Source organism: Pempheris klunzingeri, chromosome 24, assembly GCF_042242105.1.
Source record: "Pempheris klunzingeri isolate RE-2024b chromosome 24, fPemKlu1.hap1, whole genome shotgun sequence".
NCBI classification, from domain to species: Eukaryota; Metazoa; Chordata; class Actinopteri; order Acropomatiformes; family Pempheridae; genus Pempheris; species Pempheris klunzingeri.
Genome location: NC_092035.1, coordinates 2,754,052 through 2,775,995, shown reverse-complemented (window position 1 = coordinate 2,775,995; position 21,944 = coordinate 2,754,052). Strand labels below are relative to the sequence as shown.

At 42.7% G+C, this 21,944-nt stretch overlaps 1 protein-coding gene across 1 annotated transcript; it reads left to right on the top strand.

The window, feature by feature from the left end:
* Nucleotides 1–991: 991 nt before the first annotated feature.
* Nucleotides 992–21,213, top strand: LOC139223505 (radixin-like). The gene is made up of 15 exons (XM_070855430.1): nt 992–1,184; nt 2,965–3,058; nt 9,994–10,077; nt 11,087–11,182; nt 12,401–12,523; nt 12,860–13,011; nt 13,204–13,287; nt 13,602–13,748; nt 14,976–15,072; nt 15,191–15,354; nt 15,699–15,829; nt 16,108–16,268; nt 16,442–16,534; nt 17,117–17,353; nt 18,406–21,213. The coding sequence occupies exons 2-15, from the start codon at nt 3,047–3,049 to the stop codon at nt 18,568–18,570; spliced, it is 1,746 nt and encodes a 581-aa protein (XP_070711531.1). The 5' UTR covers nt 992–1,184; nt 2,965–3,046; the 3' UTR covers nt 18,571–21,213.
* Nucleotides 21,214–21,944: the final 731 nt, after the last annotated feature.

Sequence of the window (21,944 nt, the reverse complement as noted above, 5' to 3'; positions counted from 1 at the left end):
TTCTCAAAGTACAGGTCCAGTAAGAAAAAAGATTTTTATGTGGAATATTGACTAAGACAGCTTCATGCTGTAGCAGACCTAAATGGCAGTGTGAAGAAAAAGCATTTTTTACTGGCAGGACAGCTGATGCGTATCAGAGATTTAAAGAATGACATGAAAAATGAGCACTTAAGGACATGAGGATGATATTTGGCAAAGGTTTTAGGCTGGAGAATAAATAAGGATTTACATGGCATAGGCTTAAGTCACAGACACATAAAGGCCCCATGCACCTCCATTTTTTTTTGTCATATATCCTGCACAAATCTAAACTGCAAGAAACATTCTGCAGCTGCAGATTGGGTTCACATGCTTTCAAGTGTTCCCACTGCAAGCCAATGCACAGATGCAGTCCGCCAGAGGGTCCAGAGAGGGGAGCTCTGCCACTGATTTAGCCTTTCACAAAGCCTCAGTCTGATATTAATCACCCTCCATACCGCTCATGGCACGATGCACGCCCCATACCCGCTTTGCATCCACACCTCTGCTGCTGACAGCCATATTGAACATCTCCACTATTAGCTTGGTTAAGTTAGCGACGGAAACCGAACACATGACCGGAAATACGGCATTTCTTCCTTCAAAGTAAACTAAAAAAAACGTAACTATAAACAAAGGGAAATAATATATAACAATAAAGTGTACAGAAGAAAAATCGTGAAACTTAACTTGGAGTTCTTCGGTAGATGGTTAACACACAAGCTGAAAATATTGCTCTAAAGCAGTGTTTGTTTTTCGTATGTGTCATTTTTGAATGCCACGTTATATTACTTGTGACTGTTGCACTTTTCTTCTTTTCTAACTTTAAAATCTAACTTTAATAGATGAGCAGGTGGCTAAGATTGTGATACCCAAACTCTTTTGTAATATAACCCCGCTCCACGCCTCCGTGAGGCTTTTATTTTTAAAGTTAAGACCGGAAGCTATAGTATTTCATTCCGGCTGGCTCGACACTAGCACCCCAAATCGCCTTATGGTAGTTAAGACTTCAACGGTTTTTCCATGTCTGTGGGAATTTGTTTCGGCTAAAATCACGAAGAGACAAGGAACGGAATCTTGAACGGAATTTCTCATCGTGGATATTTTGTCACTATTTGAAGCTACCAGGCTCTCCTATCAATTTAAAGACACACTTCGTCCCCCCGGTGAGTTGCCTCTCCCTAAAAGATGAGCTACAAGTTTGATGCAATAGCGGATATCCTCGTGTTCGACCGATTCATATTTTAAACCACACGACACAAAAAAGAAAAAAAAAAAGCTGACTTGTGCGAAGTTGCGCGTCCTTAAACTGCCCGTGAACGCACCGCGCTTGTCCTCTTAACACACATTTAATGGGGATGTTTCTGATTTTGGTGGCGAGTGAATGATGGGCAGCGTTTTAAAGCTTTAAAACTTCACGTGTGAGCGAAGCTAGGCTTGTCCCGTTATGTAGACTACACCCAGTAGCTTCAAAATGTCAGCCTCCTCTTGACTTCATGAGGAGTATTTTTGAAATTAAGCTAATAGTAACGAGACTAACTGCTAAAAGGGCTTTTTTAAATGAGACAAATGTACGTATTTTATTAAATTTACTGTCGTGTCATTCGGCTGTAGCTAACGTTTTGCCAACAGTTGTCCACCATTACATTAAAAAGCGTTTAATTCCCAGTGTAACGGCTGCGAACTGTCGGCGGGTAAACAGACAAGCTAACTGCTCACAAGCTACAAGTGGTCGTCTTCATGCGGAGTAACGTTACGGCCGTTACGGCTCAAAATGTCCAGTGGGCTTCCCCCACACGGCTTTCTTCAACATTTAAGGCCACTAGCAGTCAGAAAAATATACCCTATTACTCCCTGTGCGATGGTAATCATTGTTCTGTCTTCAGTTTCCAATATGGAGTAGCTGGGGGGTCCTTTGGTGGTCTTATTCTGGAAAACCAACACTAACAGAGACATTGATTTCAAAATAAAGTACGTTTGATTAATATAGTTGCGGACCTGTTAGAGACATATCCCAGTATTGTGTTGACAGGACAGCTGCCTGATCAGTGCTGCTTGTAAATGTATTCTGATGTGAAAATGGCAGCTATCAAACTGGTTGCTAGCTAGAAATCATCCCATCTGCAAAGTGCCCTGCAGCAATCTCTGTTCAGTAGAACACTCTTTAAGCTTTGAGATTTTATACTGGATCTCTGACAGAGTACAGGACCATCTGCCCCTGTTAGACTATCCAGATCTGGTTGATGTGACAAGTTCATGTACCAGAAATGTTTGGTGAAATGCATAATTTCTTTATCATCCAACACAGGCCATTACCAACCAGAGTGCATCTAGTGTGTGCAATGATGAGATACAGAGTCAAATGGATAAAAACATCTTTTATTCTGCTAAAGTTTAACCGATAATCAGTTTAAAATGTCCGTGAGTCATCACATAAAGCCCCGACTGTCTTTCAGTCTTCTCTCCCACAGTAATTTTGTCTAGTTTCCCCCCCCCATACACCCATGCAATCGTTACCGTATGTGCAGCAAAGTGGTAGTGCATGTTGAGACTGAAAGCAAAAGCACTTCTCTGTGAATCTGGTTGTTTGGGGCTTCTCTGTCTTGTAGTCATTAACAGATTTAGGAATGGGATGTGTTCCAGTTTTTTCAAGAGTCCTGTGCTTCCCCTCTCAACTTTATATTCGGTTATTTTCTGCTGCATGCATGATATTTTCCCCACCACTGAATTTAGAGCTTGACTGACAGATCCTAATATAAAAATCTTCCAATTTTGTTGAAATGTCTGCTAAAGTTAAAGATGACCTTTTGTATTGTAATGCATTGCTTCATGCCAAATCATTGAGAATACAAAACAAGTAAATAACACTGTACTTAAACAGCTGCTAATATTGTTCCCCCATGTATGCTGCACGCCTGAAAGTAAAATTCTCTCTTTCCCTTTCAGATCCTGTGATACAGGTGTTATTGCCGCCCTGTGACGGATTTATCCTCTCAGCTGTCAGGTGTAAGGAGGAGAGGAAGCAAAAATGCCAAAACCGGTAAGGCCGAAAGGAGCTAGATGAGAGTTGGCACAGAAATGTCAGCAGCTTTTATCATACAGAGTTCTTCAAAGATGTACAGCATTGCAGCACTAAGGGGAAGGAGCCAGGAAGAAACACTTGAGTTAGGCACTCTCCCTGCTAATTGGTTCAGATTGCTCAACATCAGAGTGCTGCAGTGTTGCAACATATTAAACAGCGGCCCAGGATATATGATATGAATGAGAAACATGAAAGTTGCGTGTTTGTTCCTGCCTGGTCTGCGTCTATAACTCACTGCTCTCCAGTTGTCATGAAAGCTACATTTGTGCGTTCTGGGAAGTGGCAGTTTCATCCCCATGGCTGCCCCCACTCCTCATACTTCTCTTCCAAGCAAACAACAGTCAGAGTGTGAAATGAACGGCCTGGCCCACAGGCAACTGCAACACTGCTGCCATTGTTGCTTAAAGGGTGGAGAGAATGCCAGGGTCCTGGGATGTGAACAACACCAAAACAAAACCGATTTGATGCAGTCCCTTCAAGGCTGTCCCACCGTTGTCATCCTGCTTTTTCATCATGAACAGATTGTCCGTCTGCAGATATTGCATGTTACATAATTTGAGATTTTGAGCAATGTCACAGCAGCACTGAGTATTTGAGTTTTTCAGTTAATGAATTCTGGTCTACTTGATGAATATCAAAGCTAAGCTTACATTGTGTTTGATTAGAGTTCCCCTCATGGAAAGATTTCAAGGTCAAGTTGCTCGCGCTTACATCAGAAACTTTCCTAGGAACTGGAAACAACAGGCGTCAGGCTTCACCACAAGTGAAGCACATCTGCTGTCTAGCTCCTGCGGTGGTGGGTGTTTTTGTGTGTTTGTAGGTGGGGTGGGGTGGGTGGGGGGCGTTTGGGAAGCTGCAGAAGAGGAACAGCCAGGCACTGATGTCATCCTCCACTTCCCCTCTTGTCCCCTGAGTCACCAGGGCACCATCCCAAAAGGCTCATAGGACAGCGGAGCGCTGGCCGTCCTGCTGAGAGCGACGTCTCTGTCGCAGACAATAACTGACAGAGAAAGTACAGCTTGTCGCAGGGAGGCACTGACACAACAAACAGAGGAAGCAAGAGCAGGGCGCATCAGACGTGACCTTGTGTGGGATTGTTGCCAGAGAGCAAAACTTTTGATATAGGCCTCTTACGTATCGATGTCGGCACTCATCTGTAACCAAGGCGTTAAAACAGTTGCAATTTGTTGAGCAGGCAGGGATGGTACACAGTTTGTTTTTCCTTTAGTGATTTAGCAATAATTATTGGATTTCTGAGTTTCTTGCATAGTTTCGTGCATAGTTCTTGTTTACGGTAAGACTTTTGCAGGCACCTCTGAGCACATCCTGTTAAATTCAGTTTGGAGGTAAAGTTGTCAGTTTTCATTTTTCTTCCTGAGCAAGCAGCTGAATGATTAGGGCTGTTGTAATATTAAAGGTTAAGTCTTGTGTCAAAAATGATGATGCCAGTTCAAATAGCTTATGTTTAATTTAAAATATGAAGCAAAGAAAAAAGTCTTGACTTCTTGTCTTGATAAATAATTGAAGTGATGAATCAGTGATTCAAATTGTTGCAGATGAATTGTCTTTTGATTGGCAAATCATTTCAGCTGTGCTGCTCCAGAGTGACTTCTCTCATCCCTTCTCCACTTGTACTTATCTAGCAAATGGATCAGTGACTAAGCAAGATCTGAGAGCAGTTTCTTCAAAACTTAATTGCATAATTGACAGTCGAGATGCATCTTAGCAACGAAGGAAATTGTTCTATAAATAAAACGAGCCTTTCAACAGCTGAGAGCTATAGCAACTTTTAAAGCAAGCTATCCAGGCTCTTAGTAGTTTATGGTCAAAGGTGAGTTTTCTGTTCAGCCGTCAACCACTTGAAACTGATTTAACTAGTGTCCTGGAATATAACTGTCAATGGATCTTTTAAAACGATGATTCATTGATCATGAATTAGATATTAGCATCCCTGTCTGACAGCATCAACATCTGCGTGGTTAAAGCAAAAACAGTCCATTTCAGGGAGTCTATCAACATGTACAGTTTTGTTTGTTGGGACTTATGTGCAGTTTCTTAAATATCCTGACATCACATCCCACCCCTCTTGCTTGGTGGTCTTTCTGGGCCGAGGGGGGGGCAGGCGAATTATGAGGTGAGAGCACCCCACAGGAAGAGGGCCCTCACTGGCTTCCTAGCTTGTGGCTGTTTTCCTGTTTGCCAGAGAGAGGGCCTGCTGTGTATATTCGGGCCCATCCATGAGTCAACATCCTTTTTCTGTGGAAGCACAGCAGCAAAGTGAAGAGGGAGGATTATCTCCAGACCACTATGGGACTGTCAGGGAAGGAAGCAGCCAGTTTGGATGGGAATAATATGAAATTGGAAAAGGAAAGAGATATGGGAGTTAGTTGTAGTACTCAGGAGATACACTATGGGAAGGAAGGAGTTGCAATATTGATACTGGGCAACATTAAAACTTTGTTTGCCAGTTCTGTTTGACCCTTCACCTCTTTTACAATACAAAAGTGAGGTCCAGAATCAAGTAGAGTAAGTAAGGCCCTCCTTTTTCCTCTTATTATTCCTGCTATCTAATAAAATCACTGGAAACTTTTCAGATCCTGTTTGTACCCCAAGTGGATGAATGCTTGTTTGTAGGTAGCAGTGATTCCTCCCCTGTTCTCACTCCTCCTTCCACTCCTCCCTCCCTCCCTGCCTCACCCTGCAGGGGGGTTAATCAGAGGGACAGACAGCTGCTCAGAGCCCAGCAGGCCAGATTAGCAGCTCCTCTGATTGGAGTGTGTGTGTACGTACGCGTGTGTCTCTTAAGGCCTCTCTCAGCAAAGCTCCTCTTAACAGCTTACAGTAACTAAACAGCTGCACATTTAACGAAGGGCCCGTCTGAGTGAGAACTCATCTTTGCAGTTGAAATGGAGAGGGGATTGACAAACATCCCAAAAGTGCACAAAATGAGTCAACAACAAAATGGAAATGGCACAGTCACTGGTTTGGAGACTCATTGAGATACTCATTGGACTCTCATCTCTGTTGGCCTTCGTTTGGGCATTTGCTTGTCAAGTTTGTGCTTTAACTATTGTCACTGCAGCATCAGGTCTGTTCAGTGATGCTGCCTGTACAGGAGGGAGAGCACAGTAAAGTGTTACGTATGAGACAGGAGATCTGTCATGTGGAACATGGGGAGAGGGAGGTGGAAAACAATGAGCAGAATAAAGGAAATGAACCAAAAACACACAAACCAATATGCTGAAAATGCAAAATGCCTCGTCATAACTTCTGAGCCGCCTGCCACTGGGCCTCAGCGTCATGTGAGTGGAGAGGGTCATGGAGTTACCTTCCTACTCAACGTCTACCAGATGTAGCTGTGATGCTTTTTGACTTTGCTGAGGCAGCCATTCTAGCCAGTGTGTCACCAGGCAAGTGTCTCGCTCTTGCTGGAGGAACTTGTGTATCCGGAGAGTGGAATTCACTGGAGCAGTGGGTTGTCTCGTCCTCCCGCTCTGTATTTACAGTTTCATTCTCCTCCTCTATGTCTACACAAATCTCATTAACTTTAAGGTAGCAGGCTGCGTGAGATCACGTGAGAACAGCTCCTGCAGTGGAAACAGTGTTTCCATATCCTGACCAGAGGACACATTTGTTCCGTTACACAGTACTTTCATATTGGCCTCCCCTTCTTGTGAAATTGTATAAATGCCAAGTATATTGAGAATAAACTTGATATCTAATCATGCATTTAATTTGTTAATGCAAAACATTTATGTCTTGTTTTTAAAATAAGTAATGAGAGAGGAGGAAAAGAGTGTTTGTGAAACAGATGTATTTCCTGCTGCTGATGTACATTATCAGGAAGATGTTGACGGGCTCGCTGAAATTAAATCATTAGTAAAGTACAAAGCATGTGATCATCTGAACATCTGAATGAGCTGCAGACGTGCATTCAGTCACAACATATGCAACAGATATGTTGACGCAACTGAAAGATGACTCAGCAGCATCAAGTGCACATCCTGTGTTACACTTACTTTATTTACGTCTTGCTTTTAGGAACTTTAAGGCATGTCAGTTCACACCATGACACGCAGGAGGCCTCATATGGCGTGGCACCATTAAACGAACACACGTAGATAGTGTACATGCTTTTCCCTGTTTGCACCTGCTGGTCTACCTCTTACTTCTAACCTTTATCTGTAACTGATATTTCTCTCTTTTTAAAGGGAGTCATTCTTCCGTTTTAGGAACTGTCATGCTGCCCAGTCAGTGTGTCTGGTGTCACCAGACAGTGGCGGCGTCATATAAGGACAGACTTGAAAAAGTGGCTCCTTCGAGACTCCTCAGTTGTCGGAGTGTGTGATTAGCCGTGTTAGTGCCTCGGCATGTTGTTGTCCCTATTCTCCTCCCCCTCTCTGTGCAGGAGAGAGGATTAACTGACCGTCTGCTCCCTGCAGGATTCCACCTCTCTGCTCTGTGGCTTTGCTGTGTTTTGGCAGAGACACACACACACACACACACACACACTGACACTGACACACAAAAGCGGGCCCCACACAAATGCAGGGGAAGGGACATTCAAGGCCGGTCACTTGGAAACCACTACATCAGCACTACATTCTCCATAACTACTCCTGTCTCAGAGTGTCAATGAGACAGCCCCTCTTGATACCAACACAAAGTTAATTCATCTGTCAGTGACCCATGAACAGTTTTTTTGCAGATGTGGCGTTTTTCAGGTTTTTTTATGTGCCTGCTTCAGATTGAGATGTTGCCCACGTAGTTAAAAGTTCTGCCTTGGTTGGCTTCATAAAATGTGATGGAATTTGTTGCACACTTTTTTACATAAACTTCCAGCACCTGGATCAAGTGCTGGTCTGTTTTGTAAAGTTCACTGAGGATAAAACTCTATGGATTTAGTTATGATGCCATAATGTTGTATTATGTGACTGTGAGTGATTTAGACTCATCTCAAGAATAGACTAGAACTAGGACTAGAAATTCTCCATCCATAAGTGTAGGAATTGATTTAATTATGATTTAATTGAAAGACAACTTGGCAACAGAGCACATCATATTTTTTTTCAGTAAATGACAAATGTCCCTGATTGAAGATTTAATCACTTGAAGTACTTCACTGCTGGAAAGATGGTCTCTTGGAGCTGGAGCCAATCCCAGCTGTCTTTGGGCGAGAGGCGGGGTACACCCTGGACAATCACAGTCAATCACAGGGCCGACACATAGAGACGGACAACTGTGTGAGGAATCTGCAGAGAACCCACGCAAGCACGGGGAGAACTTGCAAACTCCACACAGAAAGACCTTAAAATCTTTAGTGCAAACACCAGCCCTAGAGCCAGCAACGAGAAACGTATCATCCGGAGGACTTTTGTGGGCAAATGAGCATGGATCTCTGGATGCAGGCACCATGGAGGAAAGTTAACCATTGTTCATTTGCATATTTAAACTACCCACACTATAATGATACAAAGCTGGTTGAAGATCGGCAAAAAAAACCTTAATTCCAGGGAAGCTGCTCACATTTTCCAACCAAAATAAAGCTTGGCCTTAAGCAGGTTAGATTATGAACATGTGGGATACAGTTTACAGTCCTTTTCTAAAGTAAAGTTCTATAAATGGACTGTTGCACAGCGATAGTGGAGGCCATGCATGAGTATTCATGTGAGATGGCTATAGTGTGGAGAAAGTGCTGCAGCTTTTCATGGGTAATTAATGAGAGGGAAACAGGCAGATACATTGTGTTCTGAGCTGCATGTGGTGTGGGGGAGTCCAGCTATGTGCTGTATAGACACAAGTTTCATGGATTATTTATTGCAGGGATGTTCAGAGAAACGGAGTGGGATGAAGGCAGGAGAGACAGGGGAGAGGGAGAGAAATGCAAAGTCAGCGTTCCTGAGGTTTTGTGTGTAATTGCTGAGAGGAAAAGGAAGCCTCTTTTTTGTGTATCCCTTCTCCTTTCCATTTTTTTGTATGGTTGGCTCTTCTACAGTAACCTCGCTGTAACTTGATCTCAAAAGGAGTTGTACAACCCTGATCATCCCTCGTTCTTCCTGTTGCTGTTCTATGTCACCCGCTTTTTTTTTTTTTTTTTTTGCTTTTGCACTCGTTTTGCCTCTCGTTTTACTTCTCACCTCCCTCCCCCGTCTCTTTTCTCATTTCGTTAACCACTACTTAGCAACGTACATCCCAGTGTGGGAGGAAGGATGTCAGATGCCTCAGAGGTCAGATCTACTCTGTCTAGTGTCATTAACTTCTGCTATGCCTACTTCCAGTACCACTTAACAGGGCACAGCCAATGACTGACTTCTATCCTCTACTCCACCCCAACAGGGGCCCTGAGTAGTAGGGTGATTTGAAATGTGGGGCTTGCTCACCCTGGCCGTGTGAGACGGAAAGAGGGAGCAAGACACAAGTTTACACAGTCCCTTTACTAAACATGGATTAGGATTGCAGGTCATTGATACATTGCCACATACTGGGGAAACCTTCCTTTCTCTTCTGTGATTTCCTACAAGACTGAGAAAGAGTGAGACAGCAGCACTCGTGCCTCGTCAGTTGTGTTGGTACACGTGTGCCACATCCTACAACATATACTGTGTTTTAGTCTTTTATTCCACGACAAGCAATGGGGAGATGATAAGAATTAAGCACAGACAGTCCTCATTTCTATCCCTAATATTCAGTAAGCCTATTTGGCCAATCCACTTAATAGTTTTAACAAAATGCTGTTAAGCTTAATCAGAAGTTAACTTTTTTTGCCCAGTGTAAAACTATCACAGTAAACAAAACAATGTGCAGTTCAAGGAAACTTGTAAACATGTAAAATATTAAAATGTAATATGGCAAACAAAGTACACTTCTTGTTGTATTTTTTTTTTTTTTCCTAGATCAACGTCCGTGTGACCACCATGGATGCAGAGCTGGAGTTTGCCATCCAGCCCAATACCACAGGAAAACAACTCTTTGACCAGGTGAGCAGGAGTGACATAACTACAAATTTCGACTCTAAAACAGCCAAATCTGCGTAAGCAGCTGTTAACTACTAAATTTACCCTGCATTGTGGCTTTATATTATACCTCTCATTCTGGATGTGCTGACTTGAGTTTCACTTTTGCTGTTGGCAGTCCAAAACAAGAGCATTTTCAGATAGAAAGCATGCTCAAATTTAGCTGGCTCGGTAATAATGTCATCTGAATCTCAGTTTCCTCTTTGTACTATTCACCAGAAGCGGTTTGTGTTTGTTCATCTTGGAGAGTTTATCTCCAGAGTTCCATCGTGTCCTTGTCTCATAAATTCAGTAGCTTCAGAGACTTCAGACACAACAAGAACAACAATATTCTCTTCATCCCAGCTCCTTGTGAACCAAAAGATTTACACAAACACATCATGCACGCACCTTATCATTATCATTACATTATTATTTATCATTTAAGATTCTTAGAGCCACATGGTTAGATTTAATAGCACATCTAAGCACCACAAAGAAAGGCAATAGAGCCCATGGTCCAGTCACACACCACAAGGCAGTTCATGTGTTCCCACACACTCCAAACAAGTAGAGAGGCAGGGTGTGTTACGCCTGTGGAGCATAGACACAAAAACACTTGAAACTGCAGTCTAATATGAAAGACTGTTGCACTGCTTGTTAGGAAGAAAGTGTGATACCAAATGTGACGTGCACAACTTGCTCTGAAGGAAGCTAAAATGAAATTCAGTAACAGGATTTTGTTGGCTGTGCTCTCTTTGATTAATAGACAACCGTACAATATAACAGATACACGACGAACCATTTTGGATTTTGCATCTGCCCATAGTCCTTTTAAATGATGATGTGGATCATCTACTAATGATGATCTTGGTTCAATTCAGCCAGGTTGTCACCCTATGTGTCCCCACCTGTTTACTGTCATAAACTTCATTTTAAGAATGATTTTTCTTGCACCTGTAAGAATTCACAGTTCATTTTGTTTTATTCTCAGGTGGTGAAGACGGTGGGACTTCGTGAGGTCTGGTTCTTTGGCCTACAGTATGTGGACAGTAAAGGCTACATCACCTGGCTCAAACTCAATAAGAAGGTCAGTCACTCATCTTCATTTACACACTCTTTTACTGTCTTTTTCTTTTTACTGTCTCTGCCTCCTCCTCTCTTTAATTCTTTGTCAGGATCTTTCTCTTTTGTTTTCTTTCATACTTTATCTGTCTTCCATCAGTGTCTATTGTCTGTCTGGGATTTGCCTAGAAGCTCTGCTGTGGTTTTGAGCCTCAGATGTGCTCTTTTAACAGGCTTCCTGTATCAGTCAGGCCAACACACCCTCCAGCCTTAACACCCCTCCTATTACAGTGTGACTGTGTTGCCGAGTATGCGTGACAGAAATTCCCCCTCACGCTTGGAGAGAGAGAGAGAGAGACAGACAGACAGACAGACAGACAGACAGACAGACAGACAGCTGGTCCAGAGGCTGCCTGCAGACAACTTAACACATCTCAGAGTCCCACACTGATTCTGCACAGCAACAACAACCCAGTCAGACCAGACCAAATTATTACCAACCAAAAAGAAAAATATATCGCATACTGGAAAGAAACAACCGACCAATGTTGTCCCTTAACTTCTGTAAAGACTATTTGATGATCTTCAATAATTAATTGTTCTTATAAAGACTGACACTGATGAATTATACATGTTTACTGCTTTCTGCCATTCTGTTATTCTTTTTATGTATTATTTTATCTTACTAACCGTATTTGTTTGATGCTTTGACAGTATTGTTCATGACATTCTTGCCGCTAAAGCACAGTGAATGCAATTAATCGAGAGACAGTGACTTAGGGCCTTCCCCTTTCACTGAAGAGCTGTTAAGCCAGGGTGTGTGTGTGTGTGTGTGTGTGTGTGTGTGTGTGTGTGTGTGTTGATGCCTTTGCAGACCAATGCTTGGCTTTCAACATGACCTGTGACAGGATTTCTTCTAACAAGCAAGGCTCCAGTGGAAACTATTTTGTCTGTGTGTATGTGCACATTATGTACAGCCAGGCCAGTAGCACATGTCCCCAGATATCAAAAGATCTCTTCCGACTGACAATGACCTGATTACAGAAGTGTCATGTGATGAATATGCTTGTTTATAACTGTTCCTGAATGTGTCTTGAGATAGATTAAAAGAAAAAATCACATAATATGCCAGCGTCACAAGCTTTGTTGTGACATGTTCCTCCCAGGCCACTCGCTGATATGTAGAGATGACGCAAAGTTTAAGATCTGCTGATGACGAGTTGTTTTTGTTTTTTTCATCCAGGTGACCCAGCAGGATGTGAAGAAAGAGAACCCTCTGCAGTTTAAGTTCAGAGCCAAGTTCTACCCCGAGGATGTCTCAGAGGAACTGATCCAGGAAATCACCCAGAGACTCTTCTTCTTGCAGGTAGGTTGCACGTTTCCATCCAAGTGTAGTGCAGATATCAACCAAATTTGAAGAAAATATGCAAAAGAAAATACAAACATTAGAAGATGGGCGCATAAGGATGAACAGATGGTGGTCCTACGTCTCCAGTCAGTTGCTATTACACCCTTGCAGAAGATGAGGGAGTGTGGGATGACGACATTAAAACCGTCCCAATTAAACTTTAAATAATGAAGAACCATGTGGAAATATTTTCTTTTTTATTTCATGTATTAATTTGTTGTGGATAAAAAAGCATCAGCGTTGAATATATTGAATTTAATTTGTGAACTGTTTAACCCTCTCCCATCCTGCCAGGTGAAGGAGGCCATCCTAAACGATGAGAACTACTGTCCCCCAGAGACAGCAGTGCTACTGGCATCATACTCTGTCCAGGCCAAGTATGGAGACTACAGCAAAGATGCCCATAAGCCTGGGTATCTTACCCACGACAGACTGCTGCCTCAGAGGTACATCCAAATGAAATGTGCCACAATCTTTACTGTACGGCTCTGCTGTGAGCCCAAGTGACTGTCGGTGAGAAACCTGGAATGCGTCTTGTTCCCTGTTGGAATTTTCAATGATTTCCTCTCAAGGAAATAATTCTGTGCTGTTCAGCATCCTCTCAGGCAAAGTCATTGTGTTTCTGTTTGTTTCCACAGAGTGTTGGAGCAGCACAAGCTGACCAAGGAGCAGTGGGAGGACAGGATACAGACTTGGCACGAAGAACACCGAGGAATGCTCAGGTATGTGTCAAACTTTCCTCAGCACATTCCTACTGTTTGTATCAGAGTGTACGTGTTTGGGCTTGTTATGTCGTGTGAGGGTGTGGAACAATGCTGGAAGTCTCCACAGTCGATCTGATAGTGTTGACCTGCCTTTTAATGGAATGTGTGATTTGATTGTATGAGTCAGTGGGTCATTTGTTTTGTTAAATGAAAAATAAAATGTTCACAGATTTAATTCAGTCTTACTGATGTGACTGTGGACAGTTGTTGAAAAGAAAATACACATGATATATGATCTTCTAACTCCTCCTCTGGCTTTTCTTCTTCTTTAGAGAGGACTCCATGATGGAGTATCTTAAAATCGCCCAGGACTTGGAAATGTACGGCGTCAACTACTTTGAGATCAAAAACAAAAAGGGCACACAGCTGTGGCTAGGCGTGGATGCCCTTGGCCTCAACATCTATGAACACGAAGACAAGTAAGGTCACACACAAGTCACACAACGATGCACACACTAACAGATTCGTTGGACAGGACAGGAAAAGCCGTCTGATTTCCCGTCACGTCATGTGTTGGTGTGGTTTGGAATCCTTTAACATAAACGCATGCTTGCAAGGGGCTCAGAGTGGTGGTTCACAGTTTATTACTTAACAGCAGCCAACATGAGGAGGTCAGTAGGTGGATGCTTATGACACAGCATGTCACAACCGATGTGTGTCAACAGGTGTTGTCATAACGGTGTCTGTTACACCTGCTGTCCCACATGACCTCACCGCAAGATCAGGCCCTAAGATTTTTATCAGCAGTTCATAACTCACAACAAGGAGCACAATCTAAACTAAACTAAGTCTGCCCTAAAAATTATTTCAGTTTTTTTTTTTTTTTTTTTAATGTCCACAGAGCTGGTCTTGTAGTTACTGTCAAACCTGGCATATTCTAAAGATTAAAAAAAACTTGTCGGTGCTCTGACACCATTGACACTGTTTCAAAGGGACCAAACAAAAACAAAATTTCTTTATATAATCTTCTCACTTTGAGAGAGGCTCGATGCCAACATGAGATGCACAATGTTCAACACATTTAGAAGAAGCAAAGATATTTTTCAGAGTGAAAACTGAGGGAGAGGTGGAGAGAGGAAGACGGTGTCTGTCCACTGTAGGAGAGTCTTTCCTGTCCTCTGGCAGGAGAAAGGACAGATTTAACGACTACTTCTGTAGCATTTCCTCTCTCTGTTTTTCCTTCCTGTCTGCTATCTCAGTTCATCACCTCCTCCTCTTACTCAGGTGACAAAGGAAGGAAATAAGGGACAGTTTCTTTTTCTCTCCTGAGATAGCAACCTCATTAACATCACTTTATGTATTTCATTTTCCTGTTTTTCTATGTGCACTCCTGATCAGAGAGCAGCCACAACCTTTTTAATTCTTGCTAAGTTATTTGTGATATTTTGAGTTTTCATCCACTGTCACTGTCCTCACCACACAATTATAATGAAGATCACAATGTAGAGTTAAAAAAAGAGTATTCAGTCTCATGATTTCTTATAAGGTGGTGCTGTTTATACTAGGCACCACCTGCTGGCTGAATGTTAGAAAACAGTCCACAACCCAGTCGTCCTGTACTTTATACCATCATGTGAGAGTGACACCAATTGAAATGTTTAAAGTGTGAGTCCTTAACTACTTTTGGTCATTTATGTTTTTTTCAGGTTGACACCAAAGATTGGCTTCCCCTGGAGTGAGATTCGAAATATCTCTTTCAGTGACAAGAAATTTGTCATCAAACCTATTGACAAGAAAGCACCTGTGAGTGACAAATCATCACAAGTATAAAGCAGCCAACAAATACTTGACCCCCTGCTGCATGTACACAGAAAACATGAATAATGCTTCACATTAAAGGGTGTGCTTTCAAACCCCACAGGACTTTGTATTTTATGCCCCGCGGCTGCGCATCAATAAGCGCATCTTGGCATTGTGTATGGGTAACCACGAGCTGTACATGAGGAGGAGAAAACCTGACACCATCGAGGTGCAGCAGATGAAGGCTCAGGCCCGGGAGGAGAAGCACCACAAACAGATGGAGAGGTACCGCAGAAGAACATATATTATCCTTTTGTTTCTGAGTTCATAGAAAAGCCTTCAGGAAAAGGCATGAAATATTTTGAACCCCACAAAGTCCAGTGGAAATCAGACATTGGCTTCTGGTAGAGACAAGTAGCTGGTGCAGCTTCTCCACTAGAGGGCAGTCTTGACTCGTTTACATACATCAGGCAGGAGTGTTTTACTCACTTTGAGGTGCTGCACCATCAGCTACATTTTATCCAGGTCAAGATAAGAGTGCATGACTTACTGTGTTTTTATCACATTTTACAACTTGTAACTCTCACTCAAAAATGCCAATCTAAAAGTTGTAATTGCAAAACTTTCAGAGCTCAGCTGGAGAATGAGAAAAAGAAGCGGGAATATGCAGAGAAGGAGAAGGAGAGGATAGAGCGCGAGAAAGAAGAGCTCATGGAGAGGCTGAGACAGATCGAAGAGCAGACAATGAAGGCTCAGAAAGGTACCGTATTTCTTTTTATCCAGCCATCTGTTCTTTGTCTTTGCTGCTACCTCCCTCTCCCCTCTTTCTGTCGATCAAATTAGGGAATTTCTCTTGGGATGTGAGTCAGGGCCAGTCATGTTCATTCATCATGCTCATATGACCAGAATGAAACGTCGATTGAAGCCAGCTCTCTTTCATTCCTCTGTTGTTGTTTTTAACTGTAAGACCTGTATTTCCCTGCTGCCGTTGTTCAGTGCCATATTTAGGGATACATGTTTGTGCCTAACCTTCCACAGAGCTTGAGGAACAGACTCGCAAGGCCTTGGAGCTGGAGCAGGAGAGAAAGAGAGCGAGGGAGGAAGCCGAAAGGCTGGAGAGAGAGAAGCAGGCAGCCGAGGAGGCCAAGTCAGAGCTGGCTAAACAAGCTGCAGACCAGCAAAAGAACCAGGAACAACTGGTGGGTGAACTGATGATGTGATCAGTTACAGGTTGGCTTATGCAGATATGTATACAGTTGTAGACACACAGTTCTCTGACAGGTGTTTGACCATTTAGGATGAGTTTGTTAAGAAGAAGTCAGTAGTCTCAGTCTAGAGTTTGTGTAACAGCAGTGTCTCTATTTTTTCCCAGGCTTCTGAACTGGCTGAATTCACAGCCAAGATTGTTCTCCTGGAAGATGCCAAGAGGAAGAAAGATGACGAGGCCACAGAATGGCAGCACAAGGTAAAGGACTCCTGCCCCCCCCCCCATCAAACATAGTTTAACAATGACTGCACTGTGTAGTCGTTGATCAAAAACCAGATAAACGTGCAAAAATCTGGAAATTCTATGACTCAGTCCTGTTCGAAGCCTGAGTATTAAATGGAGCATTAAAGTTAAGATGGAGAACATTTTGGGGGGCATTTTAAGCCTTTTATTATGACAGTGGAGATCACAGGAAGCAAGGGATTATTTTACATCCTGACAACATGCGCTGGCGTCCTCACTGTGACTATTCAGAGGATCTGCACTTTGGTCTGCAAATCCTTCACTTAGTATTAATCACACTTTGTCGGCTGAATCAAAGTTGAACAGGATTTATGTTGAGTTAAGTGGGAACATGTAAATTATACTCAAGTCCTTACCACATTGGCTGACAAATTTGCCTCTAAAATAAGCTCTTACTAAACCGTTTCTAATTTAAGATGGAGTTTTGCATAGATAAGCCTGTTCATAATGGATAAAGAAAGAATGCAGTGCCTCTGATCATCAACCTGATGAAGTGTCTCTGTCTAACACTCTCCCTCCCCGTGCTCTCACCTAAAGGCTCTGTCAGCCCAGGAGGACCTGGAGAGGACCAAAGAGGAGCTGAAGAGTGCGATGACGGTGGTGCCAGCACCTCCGGGCGGCAACGCTGAGAACGAGCATGATGAGCAGGATGAGAACCACGCAGAGGCCAGCGCCGAGCTCTCCAATGAGGGCGTCAGCCAGCTGGACCTCCGCAGCGAAGAGGCACGCGTCACTGAAGCCCAGAAGAACGAGAGGGTCAAGAAACAGCTGCAGGTACGAGCAAGGGGTGAAAACATTTAGGGCTGGGTTGGAAAATGGCAGCGTGTGACAGTCTAATCTAAAGTCTATTGTCAAAGGGCTGCATAAAATCTTTGGACACAGGAAGATAAAGCTACTTGACAAAATGATATTGACCCTTTCCAAAGGTCGAATCTTTGTACCTCATTTCATTCCTTAGGATTTAAATGAAACTTATATGAAGATATTAAAATACACCCCCATGTGGAGAGAGACGTGGCGCTGAAATGAGGTCTAGAAACTTCCCGGATGAATAAAACATTTGAAATAAAACCACTTTTTAAATTGATAATATACAATACATATATATGTCTTTAATCTAAACAAGCCAGATTCGCATCTCAGACACAAGTAACATGATTTACATGTACATGATTATATGATTTTCTAACAGCAGTTTTGTTGCAAAGAAGAAACACCAGCCAAGCAATGGCACATAAGGGTAAGCTAAGGCATACTATTCTGTCCGTTCTTCTCTCTGCTCCTGCTTTTAACAGGAGCAGACGTGCTGGCTTAGACTGTTGCTTAAAATGTATCATAGGGGCTGTCTGTCAAAGCTGGGCTACCGTATCGGCCAGAACTTGGCAACTATGGCAAGAACAGTTCAAACACCAACCAAAGTAGTTTTATTAATCTATAAGAAAATACCAAACAATTAGAATCCACCCACGGGCCTGTGTCTGTTGCACCTCACTGGAAAGATTTATTTGTTCAGTGACAATTAAAGACGTTTTGCCTTGCTTTTACCCGTGCGAGGCAAAACGTCTTTAATTTTCATTTTCAAACGTCTTTAACGTCTGGAGATAAGTTGCTTCGTGTCAATCAAATGTTTACTTTTAAAATTACTGGAAGTTTTTGTCCCCTTTTTACTCTTCTGTCCTTGTGTTTCTGTTTCCCTCTTTCACTCCTCTGCAACCTCTATGCTTCTTCATTACCCCACTGTTATTTTTTCTGTTCTGGTTTTTTTCCCCTCTTTTTTTTTTCCTTCCTCATCACCCTCTCATCCTTCCTTCTCTTTGCTCTCCCAGACATTAAGTTCAGAGTTGGCCGACGCCAGAGATGAAACCAAGAAGACACAGAACGATGTCCTACACGCCGAGAACGTGAAAGCGGGCCGAGACAAATACAAAACGCTGCGCCAGATCCGGCAGGGCAACACGAAGCAGCGCATCGATGAGTTTGAGTCCATGTGAGAGCCTCGCCCTCCTTTCCCTCCGGGGTACCTCATCCCAAACTTTCCCCCCAGCAGCTGCTTAATTTTCATGGACAACAGATGCTGCCATCCTTGTAATCCCACCTCAACACCCCCAGGCAATCTTGAGAAATCATCTTGTCAAACTTTGCCAAAGTGCTGCCCCACATCTCCACTCTGGAAGTTACGGATGTCTCCTGGCAACGGAGCTGCCTACACGCCACTCTGCACAAGCATATCATCGTACTGCGGAGATCATTTTGTCATCCTCAAACACAGGGGAAAATAGAAACTGTTGAACCAAAATGGAAGCAATTGGATTTTTTTATTTTGAGTAAACATGGCCATAGAAAGCTACTTCTGTTTTTTTTGTTTGCTTTGCTTGATGACCTGTATGCAGGTTTAGTATGATTCCATGTCCTCAGTTAAAGATTACCTGTCCTTGTTTTTAAGTTGTCTCCCTCTGCTTTTGGGGAACTCGTTTTATTGATGACGCCCATCTTTTTAGTTGTCTGTCGAACAAAATGATGGTAGGTTCAGTCCCAGGCTGGGAGTAAAGACTGGAGTTTGGGGATGAATTAGGTCATTATTTTCCTTCAGCGTCAGAGCGCTGCTGTTACATCATGAGCTGAGGTCACTTCCATTCAATCAGTTCAAACTGTTTGAATGTTACATTTCTAGGTTTATATAGAAATCCACACTGCAGTATTTTAATAGTTTCATTTCAGTCTGACCATCAAGGATAGCAGTATTTTCAGATTTTGATGAAGCTGCCCCTCGCAGGGAAAAGAGCCACCCGACTTGTCACATGGCAGGTTTTGATGAACGAATGTAGAAAAGGTAACAAAGGGAAAGTGCTTTTTACATGCAGAGGTGATAGAATAGCATGTAATGAGCTTGCGCCACTGAGCTGTCGCCCTCGAGCTTAAAAGTGTTCTGAAAATAAGCTAATTGGTAGTTGTTTAGCCTCGTGCGTTTGTGTGTGCATGTGTGTGTCTTTTCCAGGTGCATCCCAGTGTTTAATTCCCAGTCACCATAGATGGTTTTCTCTGCCTACCAGCTCACAAAGGAACCCAGGATTTTAAATGGACAGACAGCACAACAGAGAGATGAGTACTAAGGCTGTTTATCTGTCTGTCCAACTGTGTGTGTGTGTGTGTATGTGTGTAAGTAAGAGAGAGAGAGAGAATACAAATGTGTACAGGTGTGGAAGCTGAGACTGGGCACCTCTCTGGCTGGGGAGCTTATGAAAACATCAGTCCTCCCTCCAGGACAAATTTCTACCTCAGTAATGTTGGTGGTGACTGTCAGTCAAACACTCAGGGTGCCCCCCTCCCACCCCCCACCCCTCCCTTCGCAACAAAACAACAAATGAGGTTGTGATTTTACTCGGTTGCTGTTACATCCGTGGGTGGTTCTCCCAGGCAGGCAGGCTACGTTTTGTCAGATGCTTTGTGGCTGTGCTAGAGAACATTGTGGGTCTGTGAGGCATCGTTTGGGTCGTTAAAACGTTCATTCAAAGTGAGATCCAGGTTTAAATTCAAAGCTAGTTTTACACAGTGGTCTCACGTTGCTCTTGGCCTTGCGCAGACAATTTGGTTCATTTTGTCTCCAAATAAAAAACCCACTGAGGAAGGTGAAATAATGCTGCGAATATCAGAATGCAGATGTACTGTATAGAGAGACTTTTGAGAAGAAGCATTTTGCCATTACCTGACTTGGCCCTGTGAGGCATTTGGTTGTTGGTGGTGACAGGCCGAGGTTGTGGAAAATAATGAGGACGGCCTTCAGTGTGGACAGCTTTCAGACCTGCTTGTGAATACGACTTATTAGTGGGTCTTTATATGAAGGGACCTTGCTATTGTGATTCGTGCAAATCTCTCCAGACTGAAATGGAGAGTCGGCCAATTTCTTCCCCTAAAATCTTAAAACAAATTCTTATCCAACACTTTTTGTGCTCAGACAACAAATTGACTCCACCTTTTGTGGGGTGAAAAATATGTTTCATTGTGCATTTTTTTTTTTTTTTCAAATGAGTGAACAGGAAGTTTTCCTTTTTTTTATTATTATTATTAACAATATGATGGGAAATGTTTATGGTATTATTTGTTGCGCTCTACTTGACAGCTGGTGTAGGTTGATATTTTTTTAATAGTCAGAGTTTTAAAGTTAAAGCACTTGTATGAAACAAAACAGTGAAGCCTGCCTTTTGTGTTAAACTTCACCGTGTCCATTGTTAGTGTTGTGTTTGCCATAGCAGGTGGGAAAAAAAATGATCTTGTGCTTCCAGCTCATATTTTTGTATTGTGTTCAAAGGACCTAAACCAGCAGCAGGCATCATCGCAGTACTGGGCAGCTTCATTGGAGGGGAAAACGCTTGTTGACGCGTCCACAACCCCCAAACCGCCCCTCATTCAAGCTGTAAGGCTTCCGTTAGATGTCGCAACAGAATGTTAGTGGCCCGCCTGTCCCCTCCAATGAAGCCAGAGTCTGATGACGCCTGCTCTGGCACCAGCTGTCACGTTTTGCCGTTTTTTTTTTTGTTTTTTTTCCCTTATGTTCAAGTTAGTATTCTTTAAGATAGAAGGCACAGATGGATTGCAGTCCATGTCATTGGTTCACAAATAAAAGTTTTAAATTTTGATTGTTATTCGGCTTATATTCTTAAATATCACCGATTTGTTTCTTCTTTATGTTTTGTTTTACTATATTTTGCAGAATACCCTCAAATCAACAAAAAGTTCTTTAAAAGACTAAGATTCCTTAGTCTTTTAAAAAGTCTGTCAGTAAACCGATGTGCTGCCAAATCAATGGCGCTTTAATCTTTAGTTTTGGCTGGTTTTTACCACTCTTGTTTGAAAGTCCTTATTAAGCCTGTCAGATTGGTGGGGTGCCTCAGTGAACTCTGATCTACTGATTTCTGCGCCTTTCTGTGAATTATCACTGGGGTTAAAGTCCAGGCTTTGACTTGTCAGAGACTTCAGTGTTGTCTTGACTGTGTGCTTCAGGTCGTTGCAGGTCTGAGGTCACGTGCCCCCTGGAGAAGGCTTTTTCCCCCAAGGACCTCTTTGTATGTAGTCTCATCTATCATGCTTTAAGTTTAGACCAGGTCCCTGTTGCTAAGAAGCGTCTACGGGCCATTATCTCCATGTTTTAGTCAGTAGGTTAGTTGGTAATTATATTCTCAATTTCCATCCATCAGTCTAACGATGGTAAAATCAGATGTAGACCTTCAAAACCAACTGCAACTGTATAAACTCTGAATAAGCATAATGCTTCCACTACAAGCCTGATTAACTGCTTAAGATAATCTATCATAAGGAAAGAAAATACTAAAAACGGTACAGAAATTGTGTAAAGCATAGAGGGATTTCT

What these genes read in the sequence shown, in the direction of transcription:
- LOC139223505 (XM_070855430.1), top strand. An exon ending in GGCTCAAACTCAATAAGAAG is followed by an intron (nt 11,183 to 12,400) that starts GTCAGTCACTCA and finishes TTTTTCATCCAG; the next exon opens with GTGACCCAGCAGGATGTGAA. An exon ending in ATCTATGAACACGAAGACAA is followed by an intron (nt 13,749 to 14,975) that starts GTAAGGTCACAC and finishes TGTTTTTTTCAG; the next exon opens with GTTGACACCAAAGATTGGCT.